The 23,135-nt window shown below is 35.4% G+C and overlaps 1 protein-coding gene across 8 annotated transcripts in view; it reads right to left on the reverse strand.

Annotated features, from left to right (window-relative positions):
* LOC143252609 (5'-AMP-activated protein kinase subunit gamma-1-like) overlaps nucleotides 1-23,135 on the reverse strand; it is a 178,225-nt gene that overhangs the window by 112,647 nt on the left and 42,443 nt on the right. Inside the window, exon 1 of one of the 8 annotated variants that reach the window (XM_076504995.1) lies at nucleotides 19,977-20,427. The exons of 4 other annotated variants lie outside the window; for them this stretch is intronic. In XM_076504995.1, the coding sequence (XP_076361110.1) occupies nucleotides 19,977-20,072 (96 nt within the window). In that variant the 5' untranslated portion in view covers nucleotides 20,073-20,427. Of the gene's footprint in view, nucleotides 1-19,976; nucleotides 20,428-23,135 lie in introns of those variants that run through there. 3 more of the 8 variants (XM_076504994.1, XM_076504990.1, XM_076504989.1) reach the window with 3 other exon arrangements.

The raw sequence follows: 23,135 nt of genomic DNA on the forward strand, positions 1-23,135 counted from the left end.
TTGCGAGTCGAGTGCCTTAACCACCTGGCCATGCCGAGCCAGTGAAGGGGGGGGGGGGCGGTTTATCACTGTAAACAGAGAGGAGATAGCCCACTGTGCAGCTTTGCACTAAATCAACAAGTTGAATTTTCTGTGTGTAGGAAGAACTTTTGGTTATACGTTACAGGTAAGTAACCTGAATAATAATAAAAAAAAGGATGACCATACGAAATAGAAGTGGTCATCCCTTTTCGTTATAAACATGAAGCTAGAGCAAGAACAAATTAAACTGAAATTCAAATTTATAAGAAGATTTCATGAAAGACCTTTATCATTTTGAAGAAGTGAGAAAAAATGTTAAAACACACCAAAAAATTGTATACGTATTGCTACCATTACTTGATAATGAAAAATATTTACTCTATAATCGTGTGTAATATTTTTTTGTTTCAGATCTTCATTATAATTATTATTATTTTCACACATTAGAGAGTTTATAAAGAAGTAATTGATGTTCTCAACCGTTGTTCAGCTTTATTAATTAATCGTATTGCGTAACCAAGGCTCATAATTCCGAAAAGATTTACGAAAATAATTGGAAAGTATATGGAGTTTAGAATAATATTTAAAGTGTTATTGTTATTAAAGCAATTGGGAAATAACACTTTCTGCCCAAGAACAACAGAAAGTAAAAATGTTGTTACATAATGCTATATAGGTATCGCAATGTTATATTTTATAGTTATCGCAACGTTATATTATATAAAATTATGTTGTATAATTATCACAACGTTATACTCTATTCGGTTACAATACGTTTATCTAAATAGTTATAGTTTTATATTGTAGGGTAAGCAACACGAGTCCCTAGCTCTTTTTTTTTGACAGAGTTGTTTTCAAAATGTTGTTGTTTGTTTGTTGCGATCTTCTAAATATAATATTCTGAGTTTTGTGTTTCTTTTGCATCAAATATCTAACTTGTACGACGGTACGAGCCTGAATAATACATGTATATGTTTCTTATATACGGAATATTTCATTTTTAATATATCCCTCCCTGGCTAACTGTACGTACAACGAAGACCGAGAACTTACAATGTAGTACAATAAAAATAACGCATTTACAATTTATGAAGTCCTTGGAATATATTACACGGAAATGCTTATAATAATCGACAAATTCTAAACGCAGTCTATTCAAAACCACTCGTACACACTTTATTGTGTAGAAGAATCACAGTTTACCCTTATTTTTCTCGATTTAATTAAACTTTTCAACTTTGCCCTCAGCGGCACAGTTATATGTCTGTGGTCTTATAATGCTAGAAACCGGGTTTCAATACTCGTGGTGGGCACATAACGATCATCGAAACCCATAGTATAGTTTTGTGCTTAACCATAAGAGATACACATCTGAAGTTTAAATTCAAACAAAAGGACATGCTCACTGTAGAAGCCATTACTTCACCCTCTTTTCATTACACAGGAAGTTGTAGTTCATTAAAGATTAGGCTATGTAGAAAATCAAGGCACTTCAACTTGTAAATTAATTACTGTTCGTAACAATAGAATGTGAAACAACCTCCCGTTTAGCGATACTTTCTGAAAAGAGGCCCAGCATGGCCAGGTGGATAAGGTGTTCGACTAGTAAACTCTTGAGCTACTCCTTTACCAAGAAATAGTGGGATTGACCGTCACATTATAACGTCCCCACAGCTGAAAGGGCGAGCATGTTTGGTGTAACGGGGATCCGAACTCGCGACCCTCGGATTACGAGTCAAGTGTCTTAGCCACCTGGCCATGCTGGGCCCACATATAAGTGAAGCTTGTGAAAATATATAAGTTAATATTACTCCATGGCACAAAAAGATATGTTAATTAAAATTACAGACACTGGATACAATTTCACACATTGTGAGTAATGCAACAACGTTATTACCTGGGATTCGGTAACAGTGCAAATAAAATAACAATTCATGAGAGGGAGGAAAAGGTCAATGCTAAACTGACCCTCTCTGGTCCGAAACATGGATCGAATCCTATGAATTCTATGATGTTCGAAGGTTCTAAGAATTAGATTAAGATGTCCTCCATGATTTAGGTATATATTTTTTAGATCAATTATAAAAACAACTCTTCGTTTACAGTTTCATGGGAATAACTTTTAACACGAGTCTACGCACACATAAAGAAGCTTATAGGCTCTTGTATATATTGCCAACTACAACAAGTAGGACAATAAAATACTGCGAACTTCGTGAAAACATAAGCTGTGATTATTTGCTGTTTCTATTTTAGAGGAAAGAGAGTCAGTTATGTGTTACTACACAAACAAACACGTGATATTTCGATCGTTTCAGAACGTTCGTGCAAATTACTCAAAGGCCATCTCTGACTTTGAAATGATAGACTACAGAGAAAGCAGCTAGTCAACAGCATCCTTTGTTAATTCTTTGACTACTTTTGTTGGACTGTATAATCAAACTTGGCCGTGATCCCAAATTGCGGAGTGCATTTTGCGGCAACGGAATATGAACTGTAAGCTCTCGGATTCATAGTTCGAGCAAGTTATGCTTTAGGTCACACCTTGTCCGTAATATTGGAGAGCAGATTTGTTTTGAATTTCGCGCAAAGCTACTCGGGGGCTATCTGCGCTAGCCGTCCCTAATTTAGCAGAGGGAAGGCAGCTAGTCATCACCACCCACCGCCAACTCTTGGGCTACTCTTTTATCAACGAACAGTGGGATTGACCATAACACATTATAACGCCCCCACGGTTGAAAGAGCGAGCATGTTTAGTGTGATCGGGATTCGAGATAGCGACCCCCAGATTACGAGTCCATTGCCTTAACCACTGGCCATTTCGGGCCTCGTAGCAGTTTTTAAAGATCATTCTTCTGCGAGTCATGTTTTGGCTAAAGCGTTTCTTTGGTTAACTTTGAGAAATTATACACACTTCTGTGTATTTGTTCTTGGATAACTATTTCTGTATTAAAAATTTAGACATTTATACTTTATTATTATTTATAATAAAACTTATACTTTGGATGAACATTTTTCGTTTGAAATAAAATTCAAGAACAACGTAAAGGAAGTTAAGAGTCACACACTTTTTTTCTTTTTTTTTAAACGTGAGTAAGATCTAATGATCTTATCAGCAAATGTAAACATTCCAAGGTCCTCTCTCTACCACAAACAAAACAAATTCAACTAAGGTAAAGTGTTCCGCACTACAACAGAATTGGCCCTTTTCCAAGCTATACGGTGTTTGTTATTCTCAACCTATAAGACATCCAAAGACCCCAAAGTCTCATTAGAACATCATTATTTGTTAAAACCTGTGTCTACAAGCAAGATGTAGGGCGAGACACTGCGTTCCCGCTGTTTGGACTTCTATTCCTAATCGAACAGCGACATTGATTGTTACAGTAGAAAATGTGAATTTTTATATCACAAGTCCGACCACGCCCTTGCACTGAACAAAACAAAAACACATTAATTTATAGTTAACAAAACGAGGTAAAAAAACAAACATTTTTTCCCAGAAGTACACGCAAAGTTACAAAAGAGCTATATAACCATAGTCCTCCTTGATTTTTTAACTAATCGATTAGAGAAAATTGTAAATTATGGAAAGTTGTATCCGAACCCTAGGGTTCTCTGACCTGGTTGATTTGTCCATAAGACGACGTTCACGACGAAATATCATACACCACTCAAAATATGTTTGTTTACTTGTTTTTTTAAGAGCAAAGCTGTACAAATGCTAACTATGTTGTGCCACGTTATTTATCAACCTTTACTAGAGAAAAGAGATAGGTTATCGCATGCCTATGGCCCGTGCCATGCTATTGAGATTCAGGAACACGTTTCTCCGCAAAATGTGAAAAACACAAGATGGGAGGATTTCCTGTAATCTAAGTCACCGAATCAAAGTTTCAGTGATCGCACTTATCAGTCATGCACTTCTCCGTGCCCCCTTTGAAAATCTAAAACGGTTACTTTAATACATAAATTAAAAACATGTCTGTTTGATATTTTGTAACGCGGTAAAAAAGAATCCTGAAATCGATAGCCTACTTTGTCAATAGGTAGGACTGGCAAGTACCACGGCAAATAAGTCCCTACTTTTCGTGTTATAATCCATTCAATTTACCACTGAGGTTTGTTTGTTTTTGAATTTCGCGCAAAGCTAAACGAGGGCTATCTGTACCAGCCGTCCCTAATTTAGCAGTGCAAGACTAGAGGAAAGGCAGCTAGTCATCACAACCCACCGCCAACTCTTGGGCTACTCTTTTACCAACGAATAGTGGGATTAATCGTAAATTTATAACGCCCCCACGGCTGAAAGGGCGAGTATTACGAGTCGAACGTCTTAACCCACCTGGCCATGCTGGGCCTACCACTGAGGTACTGGGAGGGCTCAAAACAAGTTTAAGCCATTTCACATAATAATATAGTCTTGCAAATCCTATTCTCAAAGGTTCGGCATGGCCAAGGGTGTAAGGCGTTCGACTCGTAATCCGAGGGTCGCGGGTTCAAATCCTGGTCGCACCAAATATGCTCGCCCTTTCTGCCGTGGGGGCGTTATAATGTTACGGTCAATCCCACTATTCGTTGGTAAAAGAGTAGCCCAAGAGTTGGCGATGGGTGGTGATGACTAGCTGCCTTCCCTTTAGTCTTACACTACAAAATTAGGGACGGCTAGCACAGATAACCCTCAAGTAGCTTTGCGCGAAATTCAAAACAAACAAACAAACAGGAGCCTATTCTCAAACATGCATACGGAACGGAAACGATTTAAAAACAACGTTTGATGAGGTTGCAATTTTAACTCCTATCGGGTGAAGTAAAAAAAATATTCTAAATAGGGAAACTGGTACATTTTTAACACAAAAATTGCATCATTTAACTCTAGCTTCTTTAATTCATTAACTTGAAATATTTACTGAACAGGAGTACACTACAGAATTTACAATGCTTTGCTGAAACACGTACTTAAGAAAGAGACAATGTTTCCAATCTGAGAGATCCAAAACCAGTAGCAACAGGTTCGAGTAAGAACAATTCGGAATGTATGTATAATTACACTTGGAACAAAGAGCATTTAGATATATTTTTACAGCGTTCAACCTAAAATCCCAGATTAAAAAAGAAGTGTGAACGATGGAATTCGGTGTTTTTCTTTCCCTTTCTATTTTTCTTAATTAACGACTGAAAATTTTGTACAAGGTAAAGAAAAGGAAACCATTTGAGAACGTGAATTTTTCTTCCAATATTAATCACAAACTCGCGTATTTTGCGTCACTGTCTCACTTTAATCAATATAAATAAACGGCAATGTGTGTATCTGTTTCTTATACGTTTCCACATCTCATGATCATTAAGCACCAAACTTGACACAGTAACACAGGATGATATGAGGGGGATTGCACCCCCTTACCTATTTTCATATTGATAGAATTCTTGTAAACGTTTTTCTTTTCAGTATTTATACCGTTATGTATTCTTATTGCACTTTTAATGTTTAGTATGTTAAGAAAAAAATAGAAGCACGATTTCCTATCTTTTGTTACAAACGAGTTTTTACTTCACCTGTTCAGCGGACGGGCACTTCAACTAGTATCAATCAAATAAATTGTCCACTTAGCTGTATGAACAAAATAAAATCAGTATAACTAAACATAAACGATTTTGTCAGTTTCTTATAATTTATACATAAGTTTACGATAAACAACAGATATTAGTTTTACAGCATATGCTACAATTTTAATACGTCGTTCAATTCTGCTATATTATAAATTCACATTATTTAATAATTTATCACAAAGACAAATATCCGTCCAACTTGGCACTGAATTCTAAATATGGTCGTTTGTTTATCAACTGACGCACGAGCTTATTGGTAGAGAAAGAGAGGGAGTCTGTTTAAAGATAACCACAAAGCTACACAATGGACCATCTGTGCTCTGCCCACCACTGGTACACAAACCCGGTTTCTAGCGTTGTAAGTTCGCAGACATACTGCTGTGCCACTGGGAGGAGGGGTGAGAGAAAGTCAAAGCTAAACACTGGGTTATGTCTGTCCACCATGGGGAATTGAACGCCGAATTTTAGCATTATCAGTCTGTAAACTTAAAACTGATCCACCTTAGGGTGAGAGGAGAGAGTTTATATTCTGTTTAAATTACATTCGCTTGTAGTTTCTTTGTTACCGATTATTTACATAATTATAACAATATAAACTGTAACTGTAGTTTTAACTGTTGTAACAAATTTACTGTTATAAATTTACTCCTTGATGAGAACGTTGTAAATGTTATATAATGTTTTACATTTAGTTTGACACATACGTTTGTTTTATGCATGAGACGTATATTGCTGGATGTGTGTTGCGCAAGTACCGCCTATTCTCAAAATTTGTAGAAGATTCTCGTGGTTTACGAAAATACTAGCGTGTTTTCGAACGTTGTTGAACGTTCGAGAAACTCGCGTGATTCCTATAAAAGCAGCTAGTCGAGAGACAGAATATTGTTGGTCAGCTCACAGTCAATATACTATAAGCCTTGGAAGCTATAATTGTGATTAATACTTATTAATCAGAAAACTACTGAATTTGATCAGGAACATTTATGGATTTCGAACATTACAAATCGTTTAACTTCAGTAAATTTATTTCGGACGTTAGTATTTCTACGAGAACATTAGTTATTTCCTCCGTAACAACTTAGTTTGTAAACCTCGTTAGGCCAAACAAGAATAAACAAGCATTCTTATCAAGTGAAGTATATCAGCTATCAACATAAAAGCAATTTGTGCTTCGTGAACCAGGACCATTGATAAAATATTTAGCTCCAGACCAGATAGAAGACTGAATTTTTGTATATAAACCAATATTTTAAATAACTATTTGTAATGATCATTATTATGAATTGTATTATTATTTATATATTATATTTATTTGTATCAATCTTGTTGGCAAATATCATAAATTTGATACATATTAACAGTTAATTGACTTCTAAATTAAAATTAAAATTTCCAGCTATTCGAAATCGTAATATGTTAACATACGTTATATAATAAATCGGAGAATCGTTCGGGTTAAATTATATGTGACACTATGAGGAACGTTTATGCAACATTGTTGAAGTATAAGCCAAAATCAAGCATATGGTAACATTGCTTATCTAGGGATGGCTCGGATTGTTAATCGATATGGTATTTTAAATATTCCCTCAACAGGTTATCAGAATTTTACAATACTTGGGAGGTTTCTTTGTTTTGAATTTCGCGAAAAGTTACGCGCTAGCCATTCCTAATTTAGCAGTGTAAGACTAGAGCATTTTTAGCCCTGAAGTTTATCGTTGAGCTGCAGAAGCGAACTAAAATTAGTGCGGGCCAAATATAAAACGTGCTGTGTCCACCAAAGAAGAATAGAACCCCTGATCTGAGCTTTGTAAATTCGAAGATTTACTGCTGTTTCACGGGGAAGGGGAGAGAAAAAAAAAGAGGAAGAGAAAGAACAGAACAACAGCCGCCGATCGCAGTGTGAAAATGGTAAAATAAAAAAAGCTTATAACTGTTCATTTTAAAACAAATGCAAACAGGTGTTTGCTTTAGTCCCACGGAATGACTATTTTAAATTTGAAATACCAAACAAGAATAAGTTTGCATAATAGTTCCATTAATAACAAGAATCAGATACACCTTTATACAGTTCGTAATAAAATTTCACAAAGACTGTTCTTCACAAAAGTAATCTAAAAGTATCTGTGGTCGTACGTGTAGCCACGATGTTGGTACAAACTGCAGCTACTGTAAGTTAGGGAAGTAACTATAGCTCACGTAGATTCGTACGAAAATTTCCACAAAGTCTGTTCTATACAAAATTAATCAAAAATCAATCAGAATATTAAAAAAAAAACTATTCATAATCGTATATGTAACCACGATAATGGTTAAAACTGCAGTCATGGTTAATTTTGAAAATATTTTTTTTGTGAGAAAATTGAAAGGGGGTTTACAGATTTACAATAGCCTTATTGGAAACTTTGGTTTAAACAGGATTACGTTTAGAAAAAGAACTTTAAACTTCAAGTTTGTCACGGTGATGTGATTTTTCTTTTTTTTCTCTCTTATTCGTTTACAGAAAACCAACGCAATATGTTCAACTAGGTTACCAGCATTGATGATAGACCTTTCCTATCTCTGTGAAGGAGAATCTGAGGTTCCATGGCATACATTCTAGACACCCATTTTGGGTACGTGGAGCGTCATAGGTTTGGCTGTATTTGTTTTGAATTTCTCGTAAAGCTACACGAGGGTTATCTGTGCTAGCCGTCCCTAATTTAGCAGCTATAAACTAAAGGGAAAACAGCTGGCCTTCACCAACTACCATCTCTTTGGCTGCTCTTTTAACAACGAATAGAGGGATTGTCCGATCATTATAACGCCCCCATGGTGGAAAGGGCAAGCATAAATGGTAAAACGGGGATTCGAACCTGCGACCCTCAAATTTCGAGTCAAGCGCCCTAACCACCTGGCCATGTCTGGCCCTCGTTATAAGGCTGACAGTCTACTCCCACTTGACGATCTAAAACAAAAACAGCTTAAAACTAACTATCTTTCCTCTAGTGTACCATTGCAAAATGAAAAACGACCAGTGCAGACAGCCGTCGTGTTGCTTCGTAAAAATTTTAACAACACAATAAATTTTATCTCTCTTCATCTACTTTGTTTTTTTCTTTTAAATTGTTCACGATACTTTGAGCTTCGAGCTGAATTGTTCTTAAGTTTTGGAAACCTAAGAACCCACCTGAAGCTTTGTTGTTGTTTTTCAATCGAAACTTTAGTTTCAAAACGCACAGAGTTGTACGATAACTTGTTTGGAATTTATTTCACAATGCTTTGAATAACTTAAAAATAAAAAAAACCTATAAAAAGGGGTTATCTCATCTCGTATTAAGTCTTGTACTAATGCAGTATTTAAAATAATATAATAAATCGGTCATCTCTTTCAAACAAGATGTCGTGTAAGTTGACCGTATTGAAACCATTTAGATTGGTTTGTTTTGAATTTTGCGCAAAGCTACTCGAGGGCTATCTGCGCTAGCCGTCCCTAATTTAGCAGTGTAAGAGTGGAGAGGTATAAACTTTGTTAAGAGGTTTATCATCCTCTTCTAAATGGTTTTAGGCCCCGGAATAGCCAGGTGTTTAAGGCTAAGACTCAGATTACGAGTCGAGTGCCTTAACCATCTGGCCATGCCGTGCCTTACAATGCTGGAAACCGGCTTTCGATACCTATGGTGGGCAGAGCACAGAGTTTATGTAGTCTTGTGCTTAATAACAAACAAAACACTTCCAAATCCCAAACGAGGATATGACATTTATAGCTTTGCTCTCAATGCGAAATACAGTTCCGTTCTTTTTTTATGATTATCTCTGCCTAGTTTTATTTAGTTTTCTTTCTTTTTTTTTGGTATAAATTATGGAATAATATGATTTGCCAAAATTTACTTCCTAAAGTCTTGATTTTTGAGACTTCATGTTTTTTTTATCCTTAGAGTGGATAAAGTGTCAGCACTTCAATGTCTCATTTCTCAGCTTGTGATTGGTGGAGGGAGACTTAAGGTACATAACAGCATTCGTCGTTTCAAGCAGCTTTCATACACACACACACATAAAATTGGTTATTTCTATACTCAAAAGTTTGCACAGTATTTCCACTACTATGTTAAATTATTGATCTAAGGAACACCATACTGGAATCTGTTATAGAACTGCCAACTAATTTGCTGTATTGCACTTATTTTTTTCGTCGGTGATTAAGTTATATGGTAGAGCATTGCTGAAGGTACACTGATATACATCTGATGATTGTCCACGACACAACCCTACAAAGGAAAAAGGGACATTTTTGTTTGTTTGTTGCAAAGAGGAAAATTAAGGATCAATCACGTGGAGATGAACTTAACACACAAGTAAATAGAATATTTCAAATAATAAACCAATGTAACAGCCATATACTGTGTATCGCATAAAACACCCTGGTTTTAAAGACATTCAATTCTGCTTGATTATAGAAATTTATCCTTTCATTTGATTCGGTAATTTTTATTAGGGCACTTTCATAACAACTTCTTTTTAAAACTTTGCTACTGAAAAGAAATATAAAGGAATTATTATGAACTGTAGCTCAGGGTTAAATCCGAGTCGTGCTGACATCATGAACACAAATAAAATAAAAAGATGCTTATAATGATAAAAATAAATCTAGTTATTTTAGAAATTTATGCTGTGTATGTATAAAAAGAAACTCCTTATGTAACTCTGACACACTTGGAAGTTCATCTCTTAACATATACTGAGTATTATGAGGTAAAAATAATGAGGCAGTTAAAAAACATGTCTCTAAGGGAAGAAAACGTTTCTTATAGTGCTAAAAATTTACATTATGTCTTTTGACGACAAAAATAATTTTAATGGTAAAACATAAATATTGGGGAAACCAATTACATTTAATGAATGAAATAAAGCGTGTACAACGAATTATTGTGATAATAGTTCAGTGTTCGTCCATTGCTGGAAGTTTTCCTGAAAGAGAATAAAGAAAGGTACCTTGTTCATCGTGTAAAAACTGATACCCAAAATTTCAGATGTTCAGACTTCTCCACCCCGCATTTCAACACTTCCAAGTAAATAATGAATTAATACCAGCTTATAAAATAATATTCATAATATCGCATGTGCATCATGTCAATCAGGTATGATGAAGTCCACAGAACAAGTCTTGAAGGGGAAATAAATATGTGATGTCTGGTTGTGTAAATGTGATAGGCTGGTGTATAGAGGAGCAAAATTCTGTTTCTTTCTCAGCAGAGACTCCCCTAATCTTTTCCTTAAATACAAAGAATTCGCGATAGTTTTATTTCATTATGAGCCAGTGTAGCCATTAATTATTGTATTGGGATGTTCACCGTTAGGTCTGAGCATGTTATCAAATGACTTTCAATCTCTCGTCAGCAGTTTTATAGTAACGGCTTTGCTTGAGCTTTCAGATCACTGATCTCTTCTTTATACAATATATCGTATAAGTTCAGGTTTAAAATACCTTCACTTTATGAAATATGTTTATTTGTACGCAACAATAGATGAAAACTAAATGCAACATTAAATGTTAAAAAGAACTTTGTTAGAGGTAATAAATGAATCAATTGAGAGTTGAGTCAGTTTGGTTCATCTTGTATATCACGTCATACACCTAGTTTAGTTTGTCTTATGTCACGTCATACCCCCAGTTTAGTTTGTCTTAGTGTTACGTCACACCCCCAGTTTAGTTTGTCTTAGTGTTACGTCACACCCCCAGTTTAGTTTCTTTTGTGTTACACCTCTTACCTCAGTTTAGTTTCTCTTGTGTTACACCTCTTACCTTAGCGTAGTTACTCTTGTGTTACACCTCTTACCTTAGTTGAGTTACTCTTGTGTTACACCTCTTACCTTAGTTTAGTTACTTTTGTGTTACACCTCTTACCTTAGTTTAGTTTTTCTTGTGTTACACCTCTTACCTTAGTTTAGTTACTCTTGTGTTTTACCCCTTACCTTAGTTTAGTTGCTCTTGTGTTACACCTCTTACTTTAGTTTAGTTACTCTTGTGTTTCACCCCTTACCTTAGTTTAGTTTCTCTTGTGTTACACCTCTTACCTTAGTTTAGTTACTCTTGTGTTACACCTCTTACCTTAGTTTAGTTTCTCTTGTGTTACACCTCTTACTTTAGTTTAGTTACTCTTGTGTTTCACCCTTACCTTAGTTTAGTTTCTCTTGTGTTACACCTCTTACCTTAGTTTAGTTACTCTTGTGTTACACCTCTTACCTTAGTTTAGTTTCTCTTGTGTTACACCTCTTACTTTAGTTTAGTTACTCTTGTGTTTCACCCTTACCTTAGTTTAGTTTCTCTTGTGTTACACTTCTTACCTTAGTTTAGTTACTCTTGTGTTTCACCCCTTACCTTAGTTTAGTTTCTCTTGTGTTACACCTCTTACCTTAGTTTAGTTACTCTTGTGTTGTCACGTCTTAATTCCAGCACAGGTATTTCGGAGTAACATTGGTGATTTTTTGAAAGAGATTCTCACGCAATATTGTAACTTTTACCAGCTGTTACTGACAAACTGAAGATCGAAACAGAAGTTTTTGCTGTAGACTTATATGAGAGAAACGTTTACGTACTGAAGGTTCAATCTCATGCGGACATAGAACTACTTTACTGCATGACCCAGTGGTTAGAATGTCTGACTTTGAAACTGAGGTTTCATGGTTGGCATCTTATTATCGCTATATATATATATATCGCACAAAATAACACTTTGTTATCCTTTCCATTTTATGGGGCTAAACCTTCCATATCATTGCAGAACGAAAATTTCGATACTATGGTAATGCTACACTGATCCCTATTATTACTTGAATGAACCAGGCTGAGAATAGTAACCATTCTTTAGAATTCCCATACACTCGTATTTGTACCATGGGCATGTCATAAGGGCTCTGAGTGAATGAACATACTGATCAAATTTAGGGTCTGAAATAACTGTCAAGGTACCACATGCAGTGTGTTAACCATATAGAAAGAAGCTAGCATGTAGTACTAGTGTGTTCTAGAATAATTAAATTTAATAGCACTCCACAAATAAACCGTGATACAAACAGTGTTTAACACTATATGTTAAGTTTTCTTGTGCCACAGCGCATACATTGTAGAAAATTATCAGTAGAGCAGAAAGTTCGCATGAAAGCTTTGCGTGATGCTGGTTGAACTCTACATCAAATTGCTAGACTTGAAATACTCTCCAAACACTGTCAAGTAGACCCTATGTCGTGAAACCGAGACAGGTAAATTTAAAAATAAAAAAGGAAGAGGCAGAACACCTAAATTAACTGATGCTAATGTTAAATATATTTGTTTATGCAGGAATTGGAACAGAAGGAAGACTGCCACTGATCACAAGCATGAGATAAACAACCATGTACCAAGTGATAGAAGAGTACCCAGATCTACAGTATCAAGAAGACTCAATGACAATGGAATATTTGGTCGTATAAGATAAAAAAAACAACTTTTACTTCGATCTCCAAATATTGTAAAGAAACCGAAATTTGCTAAAACGTACAAAAAACTGGACTGCTGATTACACTATGTAACAAAATTTTTACGTTTTCTTGTTCTTGGGCAGAAAGTGTTACTTCCCATTATTTATGCCTAAATTAAATGGAAAATACCTACTTTTCTCTTCAAACTTTGCTTTTGTGACCTGGGTAATGAAATTCTCAAATTTACCCATTTTCCAGAACATTCCAGGTAGATTCAGTGCTGAGTAACTGAAAGAGAATTTTGAAGAACATTCTAGAATGTTGTAGAACTTACGAGAATTTTCCAGAACTTTCCATAGTAATATACATACAGGGGCTCATCACTCACTATTTAAGTTTAGTTCTACCTGCCTAAGTGAACACATAGACCTATCTGATTTTATCAGAGATGGCATTAAAAAGTTGCAAGCATTCTCCAGACGCATTCACTCGTCAAGATTTTTCAAGCTTCTTCACTTGTCAAGATGGTCTCTGCTTCTGCCACAATGTATCCGGTCTGTGCGAGGCAATTTAAATTCCCTGTAACCCGAACGAGTGGCGCCTCATCCAGAAGCCTCAAAGCCGTGCTGCTCCATAACGGGAATAAGTATCCGTCTCTTCCCCTGGCTTATTCGGTGCACCTCAAAGAGGAATACAACAGCGTCAAGACCTTACTAGAAGCTTTGAAGTATGATGAGTATGGCTGAGAGGTTATTGGAGACTTCAAAATGGTGGCATTCCTGATTGGTCTCCAAGGAGGCTTTACCAAATTTCCCTGTTGTCTTTGCCTTTGGGACAGCAGGGACACCGCAGCGCACTACAAGAGGAAGCATTGGCCGTCCCTAATTTTGCAGTGTAAGACTAGAGGGAAGGCAACTAGTCATCACCACCCACCGCCGATTCCTGGGCTACTCTCTTACCAAAGAATAGTGGGATTGACCGTCACATTATAAAGCCCCGACGGCTGAAAGGGAGAGCATGTTTGGTGCGACGGGGATTCGAACCCGCGACACTCAGATTACTAGTCGAACGCCTTAACCCACCTGGCCATGCCGGGCCACAGACCACAACGGACCGAGTTCTCTGTGGGGAGGCACAATTTCAAGTGTGAGCCACTAGTGGACCTCCAGAAGGTGTTGTTCCCACCATTGCACATAAAATTGGGTCACAGGTCTTGATAAAGATTCTGCAGCCTTCAAATACCTTCGAGACTTCTTACCTAAGCTGTCTAAGGCAAAGGTTAAAGCTGGTGTCTTCGTTGGATTACAAATAAAGAAGATCCTGGAGTGCACAGAATTCCCCAAGAAGCTTGGTAGGAAGAAAAAAACTTCGGGCAACTTTGTTGCAGTGGTTCGGGGCTTCTTGGGCAATCACTAGGCCGAAAATTATGTGGAACTGGTTGAGGCTCTGGTGAAGATCTACGGCAAAATGGGCTGCAGGATGTCCGTGAAAGTCCATATCCTTGACGCTCATCTTGATAAATCCAAGGATAACATAGGAGCATACTCAGAGGAGCAAAGCGAGCGCTTCCACCAAGATATACTAGACTTTGAACGCCGCTACCAAAGAGTGTATAAGGAAAACATGATGGGAGACTATATATGGGGGCTGATACGTAAAAGTGATTTACCTTACACTCGCAAATCTAAAAAAAATACTCACTTCTAAACATTTTTGTATAACTTTAGTATAAATACATGTAAATCTTGATTCATATGTTGTTTTATTCAACCTTATGTTGATGAAAATGTGCAAATTTGCCCGTTTTTAAATAGAAAATAGGTTAATTTCTAAATTTCATTATCCAAGTCACAAAAGCAACTTTTGAATGAAATAATGGCCATTTTCTGTATTTTTACAACGCTAGCAAGAAATAACACATACTATCCAGGAACAAAATTTGTGTGAAATAGTGTTATTGGGGAAGGGTGTTATAGATGGATGAACCCAAGTTTGAAATATTTAGTTCAAAGCGTAGGTTGTACGATCGGTGGAAGAGAGGTGAAAGATACTTCAGCGTATAGTACCTATCATGAAACTTGAGGGAGACAGTGTGATGGGTTCGAGGGTGTTTTTATGCTGAGATGATAGGAGCTATTCGTAAAATAGGTGGAATAATGGACAAGCCCAGGTACCTCAGGTACTAGCCCGTCATGGTATACCCAGTGGTTTGCGTATTATTGGCAAAGGATTCTATCAACAAGATGATGATGACCCTAAACATTCATCCAACCTATGTAGACATTACTTAACTAAGAAAGGAACTATGCAACGACCCCACAGAGTCCCCATCTCAACCCAGTTGAACAGATCTGAGATTTGATAGATCAAAAACTTGACTTCTGAAGAAACTTTATGGGAGTGTATTAGATATATTTGGAGTAAAATTCCAAAGAACACTTTTATTAAATACGTTGCAACAGTGCCTGAAGGAGTGTTTGCAGTTATGAAAGCGAAAAAGACACAAATATTAACTGTTTGTTAAAATGAAGTAATATCAGCGAGTTTCTGCTGTACAAATATGGATATTATACAAATATTGATGTTTCACCTGTGATTTACCTTCCACTCTTCTTTGAAAGTAAGCGAAAATCAAATTTTTGACTTTGTCCTGACTTTTTGCACAGTACTGTATAAAGTAGCACTCCGGACTTTGGGGCCGTGGATGAATGAAATTCTAATATTAAATCTTACAAAATCAGCCCAAGAGTTATCAATGGATAATGCTGACTAAATAACTTCTCTCTACTCCATCACTTCCTAATTAGACACGGTTAGCTTAGTTAGCGCTCGAGTAGGTTAGCGCGAAATAGGAACAATACAAAGAAAACTTCAGTTATTACATACGATGAAAACGGTTCTTGTAGTAGTGGCGATAATGCTACAAATGGTAATCCTTTACAGCAACAGGCGATAATGCTACAAATAGTAATCCTTTACAGCAACAGGCGATAATGCTACAAATAGTAATCCTTCACAGCAACAGGCGATAATGCTACAAATAGTAATCCTTTACAGCAACAGGCGATAATGCTACAAATAGTAATCCTTTACAGCAACAGGCGATAATGCTACAAATAGTAATCCTTCACAGCAACAGGCGATAATGCTACAAATAGTAATCCTTCACAGCAACAGGCGATAATGCTACAAATAGTAATCCTTTACAGCAACAGGCGATAATGCTACAAATGGTAATCCTTTACAGCAACAGGCGATAATGCTAGAAATAGTAATCCTTTACAGCAACAGGCGATAATGCTACAAATAGTAATCCTTTACAGCAACAGGCGATAATGCTACAAATGGTAATCCTTTACAGCAACAGGCGATAATGCTACAAATAGTAATCCTTTACAGCAACAGGTGATAATGCTACAAATAGTAATCCTTTACAGCAACAGGCGATAATGCTACAAATGGTAATCCTTTACAGCAACAGGCGATAATGCTACAAATAGTAATCCTTTACAGCAACAGGTGATAATGCTACAAATAGTAATCCTTTACAGCAACAGGCGATAATGCTACAAATAGTAATCCTTTACAGCAACAGACGATAATGCTACAAATAGCAATCCTTTACAGCAACAGGCGATAATGCTACAAATAGTAATCCTTCACAGCAACAGGCGATAATGCTACAAATGGTAATCCTTTACAGCAACAGGCGATAATGCTAGAAATAGTAATCCTTTACAGCAACAGGCGATAATGCTACAAATAGTAATCCTTTACAGCAACAGGCGATAATGCTACAAATGGTAATCCTTTACAGCAACAGGCGATAATGCTAGAAATAGTAATCCTTCACAGCAACAGGCGATAATGCTACAAATAGTAATCCTTTACAGCAACAGGCGATAATGCTACAAATAGTAATCCTTTACAGCAACAGGCGATAATGCTACAAATAGTAATTCTTTACAGCAACAGGCGATAATGCTACAAATAGTAATCCTTTACAGCAACAGGCGATAATGCTACAAATAGTAATCCTTTATGGCAACAGGCGATAATGCTACAAATAGTAATCCTTTACAGCAACAGGCGATAATGCTACAAATAGTAATTCTTTACAGCAACAGGCGATAATGCTACAAATGGTAATCCTTTACAGCAACAGGCGATAATGCTAGAAATAGTAATCCTTTACAGCAACAGGCGATAATGCTAGAAATAGTAATTCTTTACAGCAACAGGCGATAATGCTACAAATGGTAATCCTTTACAGCAACAGGCGATAATGCTACAAATAGTAATCCTTTACAGCAACAGGCGATAATGCTACAAATAGTAATCCTTTATGGCAACAGGCGATAATACCGTGTGCAAATGTATAAACAGTCTTAATTTCCTGAAGGTGAATACGTCACCTTTTGTGAAACAAATACTGAATATATGTTGACAACAAACTTTTGTGAAAAGAAACAAACTGCTATTTAAAATCAAATTTAGCTATCTTCAGGGCTAGAATGTTAAAGGTATTGCAATAAAATTATTAGGAGAAAATGTTTATTTGAACAGCAGTAACGGTCACATAACGACGAAAAGAGAAAAAATCGAATTTGACAGAAAACTGGCTTCACTTTTACAACAGAGACTGTATTACTAGTTTCAGGAATTTAATTGTCTTGTATATCATCGTTTATAAAGCATAAAATAAGATCTGAAAGCCAACAACAAAATACCCACAGAGAGAGAGACGTGCACACATACAAGCGTAAAACGTCAGAGATAAATCCATAAAGACATAAAATTAGAGGCTACTGTCGCGATTTCGAGCCTTCGATGTACTTGAGAGCACCGCCATTATAATTTGTATGTTGAATTTTACTCAAACTTACTCCATGCTATCTATGCTAGCTGTATATAATTTTGAAGTGGTGTAGACTAGATGGAAAACAGCTATTCAACACCAACCGCTGCTAACACCTGGGTTATTCTTTACCTACTAACAGTGAGATTAAATGTTAGATTATAACGTCTCTACATCTGAAATGGTGATCACATACGGTGTCGAGTACGTCATTACAGAAATGTGTTTCGCTTAACTGAGCTAATGAGATTGTTTGACAACACCTGCGACACGCCTAGAAAAGAACCAATATGTTAATTTACATTATGCAGCGTAAAAACAACACACTTCTCATCTGATAAGTATACATAGTATTACACTATGTAACACAAATTTTGTTCTTGGATAGTATGTGTTATTTCTTAATTGCTTATATTGTAAAAGTACAGAAAATGACCATTATTCCCTTTAAACTTTACTTTTGTGACCTGGATTATGAAATTTAGAAATTAAATAGAATATATTCTATTTAAAAACGGACAAATTTGCACATTTTCATTTACATAAGGTCTGAATAAAACAACATATGAATCAAGATTTACATGTATTTACACTAAAGTTATACAATTTTTTTTATAAGTGAATAGTTTCTCGAGATATAACACTTTCTGCCCAGGAACAAGAAAAAAAAAAGTAAAAATTTTGTTACGTTACAGTTTCACAGTTACAACCTCACAGTGACTATGATGTAAGAAAAATTCACATAACCTCAACGATTCTACCTGTAACTTTAGCTTCTTTTCAACAATTATTTTGAAAAGAATGACGCACTATTTAATTTAGACGTTCGACTCGAAATTTGAAGGTCAAGAGTTCGAATCTCCGACACACCAAACACGCTCACTCTCTCAGCTGTGAGGGCGTTATAATGTGATGCTCAATCCCACTATTCATTGGTAAAAGAGTAGCCCAAGAGTTGGCGGTGGGTGGTGATGACTAGCTGCCTTCCCTCTAGTTTTACACTGATAAATTAGGGACGGTTAGCGCAGGTAACCCTCGTGTAGCTTTGCGCGAAATTCAAAACAAACAAAACCAAGTTCATACACTGCAAATGAAGGAATGACGATCGACTGAAAATTATTTTGAAGAAGTACGCGAAAATCAAGAAGAAATAATATGGTATGTTTCACTGCGGAGACATTACAATGTCTACAGAATCACACAGCTCATCAGGAAGCTTAAGAACTTATTCGCCAAAGAGCGGGGTTCGATGCTCGTGTTAAGCACGTTGCGGATAGTCCAATGTGCTGCTCTGCGTTAAACACAAAAAGAACACGCGCAGACGTGCAAGAATGTTAACGACACAGCTGTCATTGTGATTTTTATAACATGCAAAATAACAATTTGTTTAACAGGGGGCTTAAAATATGCATGACTAGGTCTTCCACAGAATTTCTAACAACAAATGGTACTGTTTTGCTAGACAAAACAGTTTCCTAGTTCAAGAGTATATACATATTTTTTTAAATTAACTATCTTGAGTACCCGTCCCCTCGACGGAAGTCATGTAAATTCATGATTAATGAAAGGTAATCTTATAACATGAAAAGCTGCTCTTATTATATGTAACTGTAATTAAACACCCATAAAAACTGCAAAACACAAAATGTGAAAACGTAAATTTGTGTGTATCTCCGCAAGGACCCAATACATTTTCCTAACAAAGTTGGTGAATATCCATTCATAGTAGGAGAGGTATCAGTAAAACTGAAAATCAGTATATATCTCTTCAAGATCAAATGAACCTCCACACTAAATTTGGTTAAGATCCATCCACACCCTGCAAAGTAGTTACATGGATAAATAACAGACAGTATTTATATAGATCAAGTACACGTTACACGAGATTACAGGTCTAAGTTAACATCCAGATATTTGGTTATAAAGAATTTTCTAATCTAAAGTTTATAATACTATGCCATACCAATACATAACATTTTGTTCCTTTAAGCTCTACACTGGTTTAAAAAATATAGCTTTTCAGGGTCTATCTATCTAACAGAAAGACACCAACCTCGGATTCCGCAGACATTATGTTGTATGATGTCTGTAGCTGCGCGAGATGTTGTACCAGTCCTTCGTATTTACAACTGAAATTGGTTAAAGTCATAAACCTAACAGGTGAATAACAATATATATATATATACTTCTAGAAGGGACAACAAGAAATCGTCATTTAGTAACAACTATATCAAGTCCAAAACCAGAAACTGAAATATTTGTTGGTTTCTAGCCTGCATAATAACCTTCGTTCGGTTAAATGTGCTTAGAGAAGCAACACTGTTTTATTTCTCACTACTCCACCACATAGATAGATATAATCACGAGCTGTAAGAACCTTCTCTAGACGACTTGCAAGCGAATGGCAAATAGAATATCCCAGCAAAAACCAGTTGAGACTTTAGTCTCTCGCGTTTCTCGTTCCATTAAGTGACATCACTGTTGCTAAGGGAAGATCTAAGACTGGCCAATAAGGAACTAGTAACGTCTTTCGTTATTCTGTGCCATACAACAAAGTATAAATAACGGTGAAAATATTTTGTTTCAACATTAAAATACGTGCAACGGTTTAAAATATCAGAAGTATTTAAATAAATAAGCAAATAAAACTTGCATTATGTGTATAAGCGGTAAGACTAACACATGTAACATTAACTTACAAAATAGCATGGATAAAGAAAATCTAATAAACTAAACTAACGTTTAAAATATGTAATTCCTATTCTAAGCTTGTACGCTGGCGGTCTTAGCGTAAAATCAGTAGAAAATTATCTGTAACATAGAAGATATGCTCACGAGATAACTACAATAAAACAACAAAGGAAAACACCTGCATACGTTCTAACTCAGTTTAACTAAATTTTGGTCATTATAATAGAATGCTATATTACAATAGTAGTTTCATTTCTCAATAAAGATAAGTGGCAAATAATAAAAACTCATTAATAAGTACGTTATGAAAATCATGATGTTACTAGCGGATGTTCTGAAGGTACATTATTAAAATCATATTGTTACTAGAGGATGTTCTAAGCTACATTATTAAAATCATGACGTTAGTAGCGGATGTTCTAAAGCACATGATTAAAATCATGATGTTACTAGAGGATGTTCTAAGCTACCTTATTAAAATCATGATGTTATTAGAGGATATTCTACAGTACATCATTAAAATCATGACGTTACCAGCGGATGTTCTAAGGTATAAGATTAAAATCATGATTTACTAGAGAATGTGTACATTATAAAAATAATGATGTTACTAGCGGATGTTCTGAACCACATTACTAAAATCATGATGTTACTAGAGGATGTTCTAAAGTACATGATTATTATCATGATTTACTAGACGATGTGTACATTATTAAAATCATGATGTTACTAGAGGATGTTCTAAAGTACATGATTATTATAATGATTTACTAGCGGATGTTCTGAAGCACATTATCAAAATCATGATGTTACTAGAGGATGTTCTAAAGTACATGATTAAAGATATGACTTACTAGAGGATGTGTACATTATAAAAATCATGACGTTACTAGCGGATGTTCTGAAGCACATTATTAAAACCATGATGTTACTAGAGGATGTTCTAAGCTACATTATTAAAATCGTGATGTTAGTAGTGGATGGTTTAAAGTACATGATTAAAATCACGATGTTCTAAAGGACATGATTAAAATCATGATGTTACTAGAGGATGTGTACATTATAAAAATCAAGATGTTACTAGCAGATGTTCTAAAGTACATGATTAAAATCATGATGTTACTAGAGGATGTTCTAAGCTACCTTATTAAAATCATGATGTTATTAGAGGATGTTCTACAGTACATCATTAAAATCATGATGTTACCAGCGAATGTTTTAAGGTATAAGATTAAAATCATGATTTACTAGAGAATGTGTACATTATAAAAATGATGATGTTACTAGCGGATGTTCTGAACCACATTACTAAAATCATGTAGTTACAAGAGGATGTTCTAAGATACCTTATTAAAATCATGATGTTATTAGAGGATGTTCTACAGTACATCATTAAAATCATGATGTTACCAGCGAATGTTCTAAGGTATAAGATTAAAATCATGATTTACTAGAGAATGTGTACATTATAAAAATGATGATGTTACTAGCGGATGTTCTGAACCACATTACTAAAATCATGTAGTTACAAGAGGATGTTCTAAGCTACATTATTAAAATCATGATGTTACTAGAGGATGTTCTAAAGTACATGATTAATATCATGATTTACTAGACAATGTGTACATTATAAAAATCATGATGTTACTAGCGGATGTTCTGAAACACATTATTAAAACCATGATGTTACAAGAGGATGTTCTAAAGTACATTACTTAGCATCACTAAAGACTCGTTAAAATCGGTATGAGGTGAGTTACTTTAGGTTGCTAAGTAACTGCATTCTAACGATGACATCTCACCCTTTAGTGTGTATTGCTTATTAATAATAAAGCTGCTTTTGTAACAGAACTTTCTAAAACGTCATTGAACCCTGACAATGTATTACAATAAATATTAAAGCCATGTGTTGTAATATCTGTGTAGGAGCATTGTTAGAAAAGCTTTATATTTATAAAAAACATTTATTGAAGCTTTATATGAAAAAGAAGTACAGAATATAAGATACTGTTTTCTGATATGTGAAAGAAATGAACTTACTTCAGTCGTCAAATGTAAACACAAAATACACCCGAAGCAAGCAAGTAAAAACTATATTTTCATAAATTATTCGCTCTCTGTAAAAATTAATTATAGAAACAGTATATCATTGACTGATGATCTATTAATTTCTTACTTTGTTTACATATCACTACACACCATTTAATATAAAATAGATATCAACAACGAATCTGTGATTTAGTGGATCTTTGTTTAACTGTTTAATATAACGGAAATAATTAACTGACGAAATGTGATTTGTGGATCTTTGTTTAAATGTTTAATATAACGGATATAATTAACTGAAGAATCTGTCTTTTGTGGATCTTTCTTTAAATGTTTAATATAACGGAAATAATTAACTGACGAATTTGTCGTTTGCGGATCTTTGTTTAAATGTTTAATATAACGGAAACAATTAACTAATGAATCTGTGATTTGGTAGGTATTTTATGTCTATTTGCACAAAGCTGTGATTTGG

Source organism: Tachypleus tridentatus, chromosome 6, assembly GCF_004210375.1.
Source record: "Tachypleus tridentatus isolate NWPU-2018 chromosome 6, ASM421037v1, whole genome shotgun sequence".
Taxonomy (NCBI): Eukaryota; Metazoa; Arthropoda; class Merostomata; order Xiphosura; family Limulidae; genus Tachypleus; species Tachypleus tridentatus.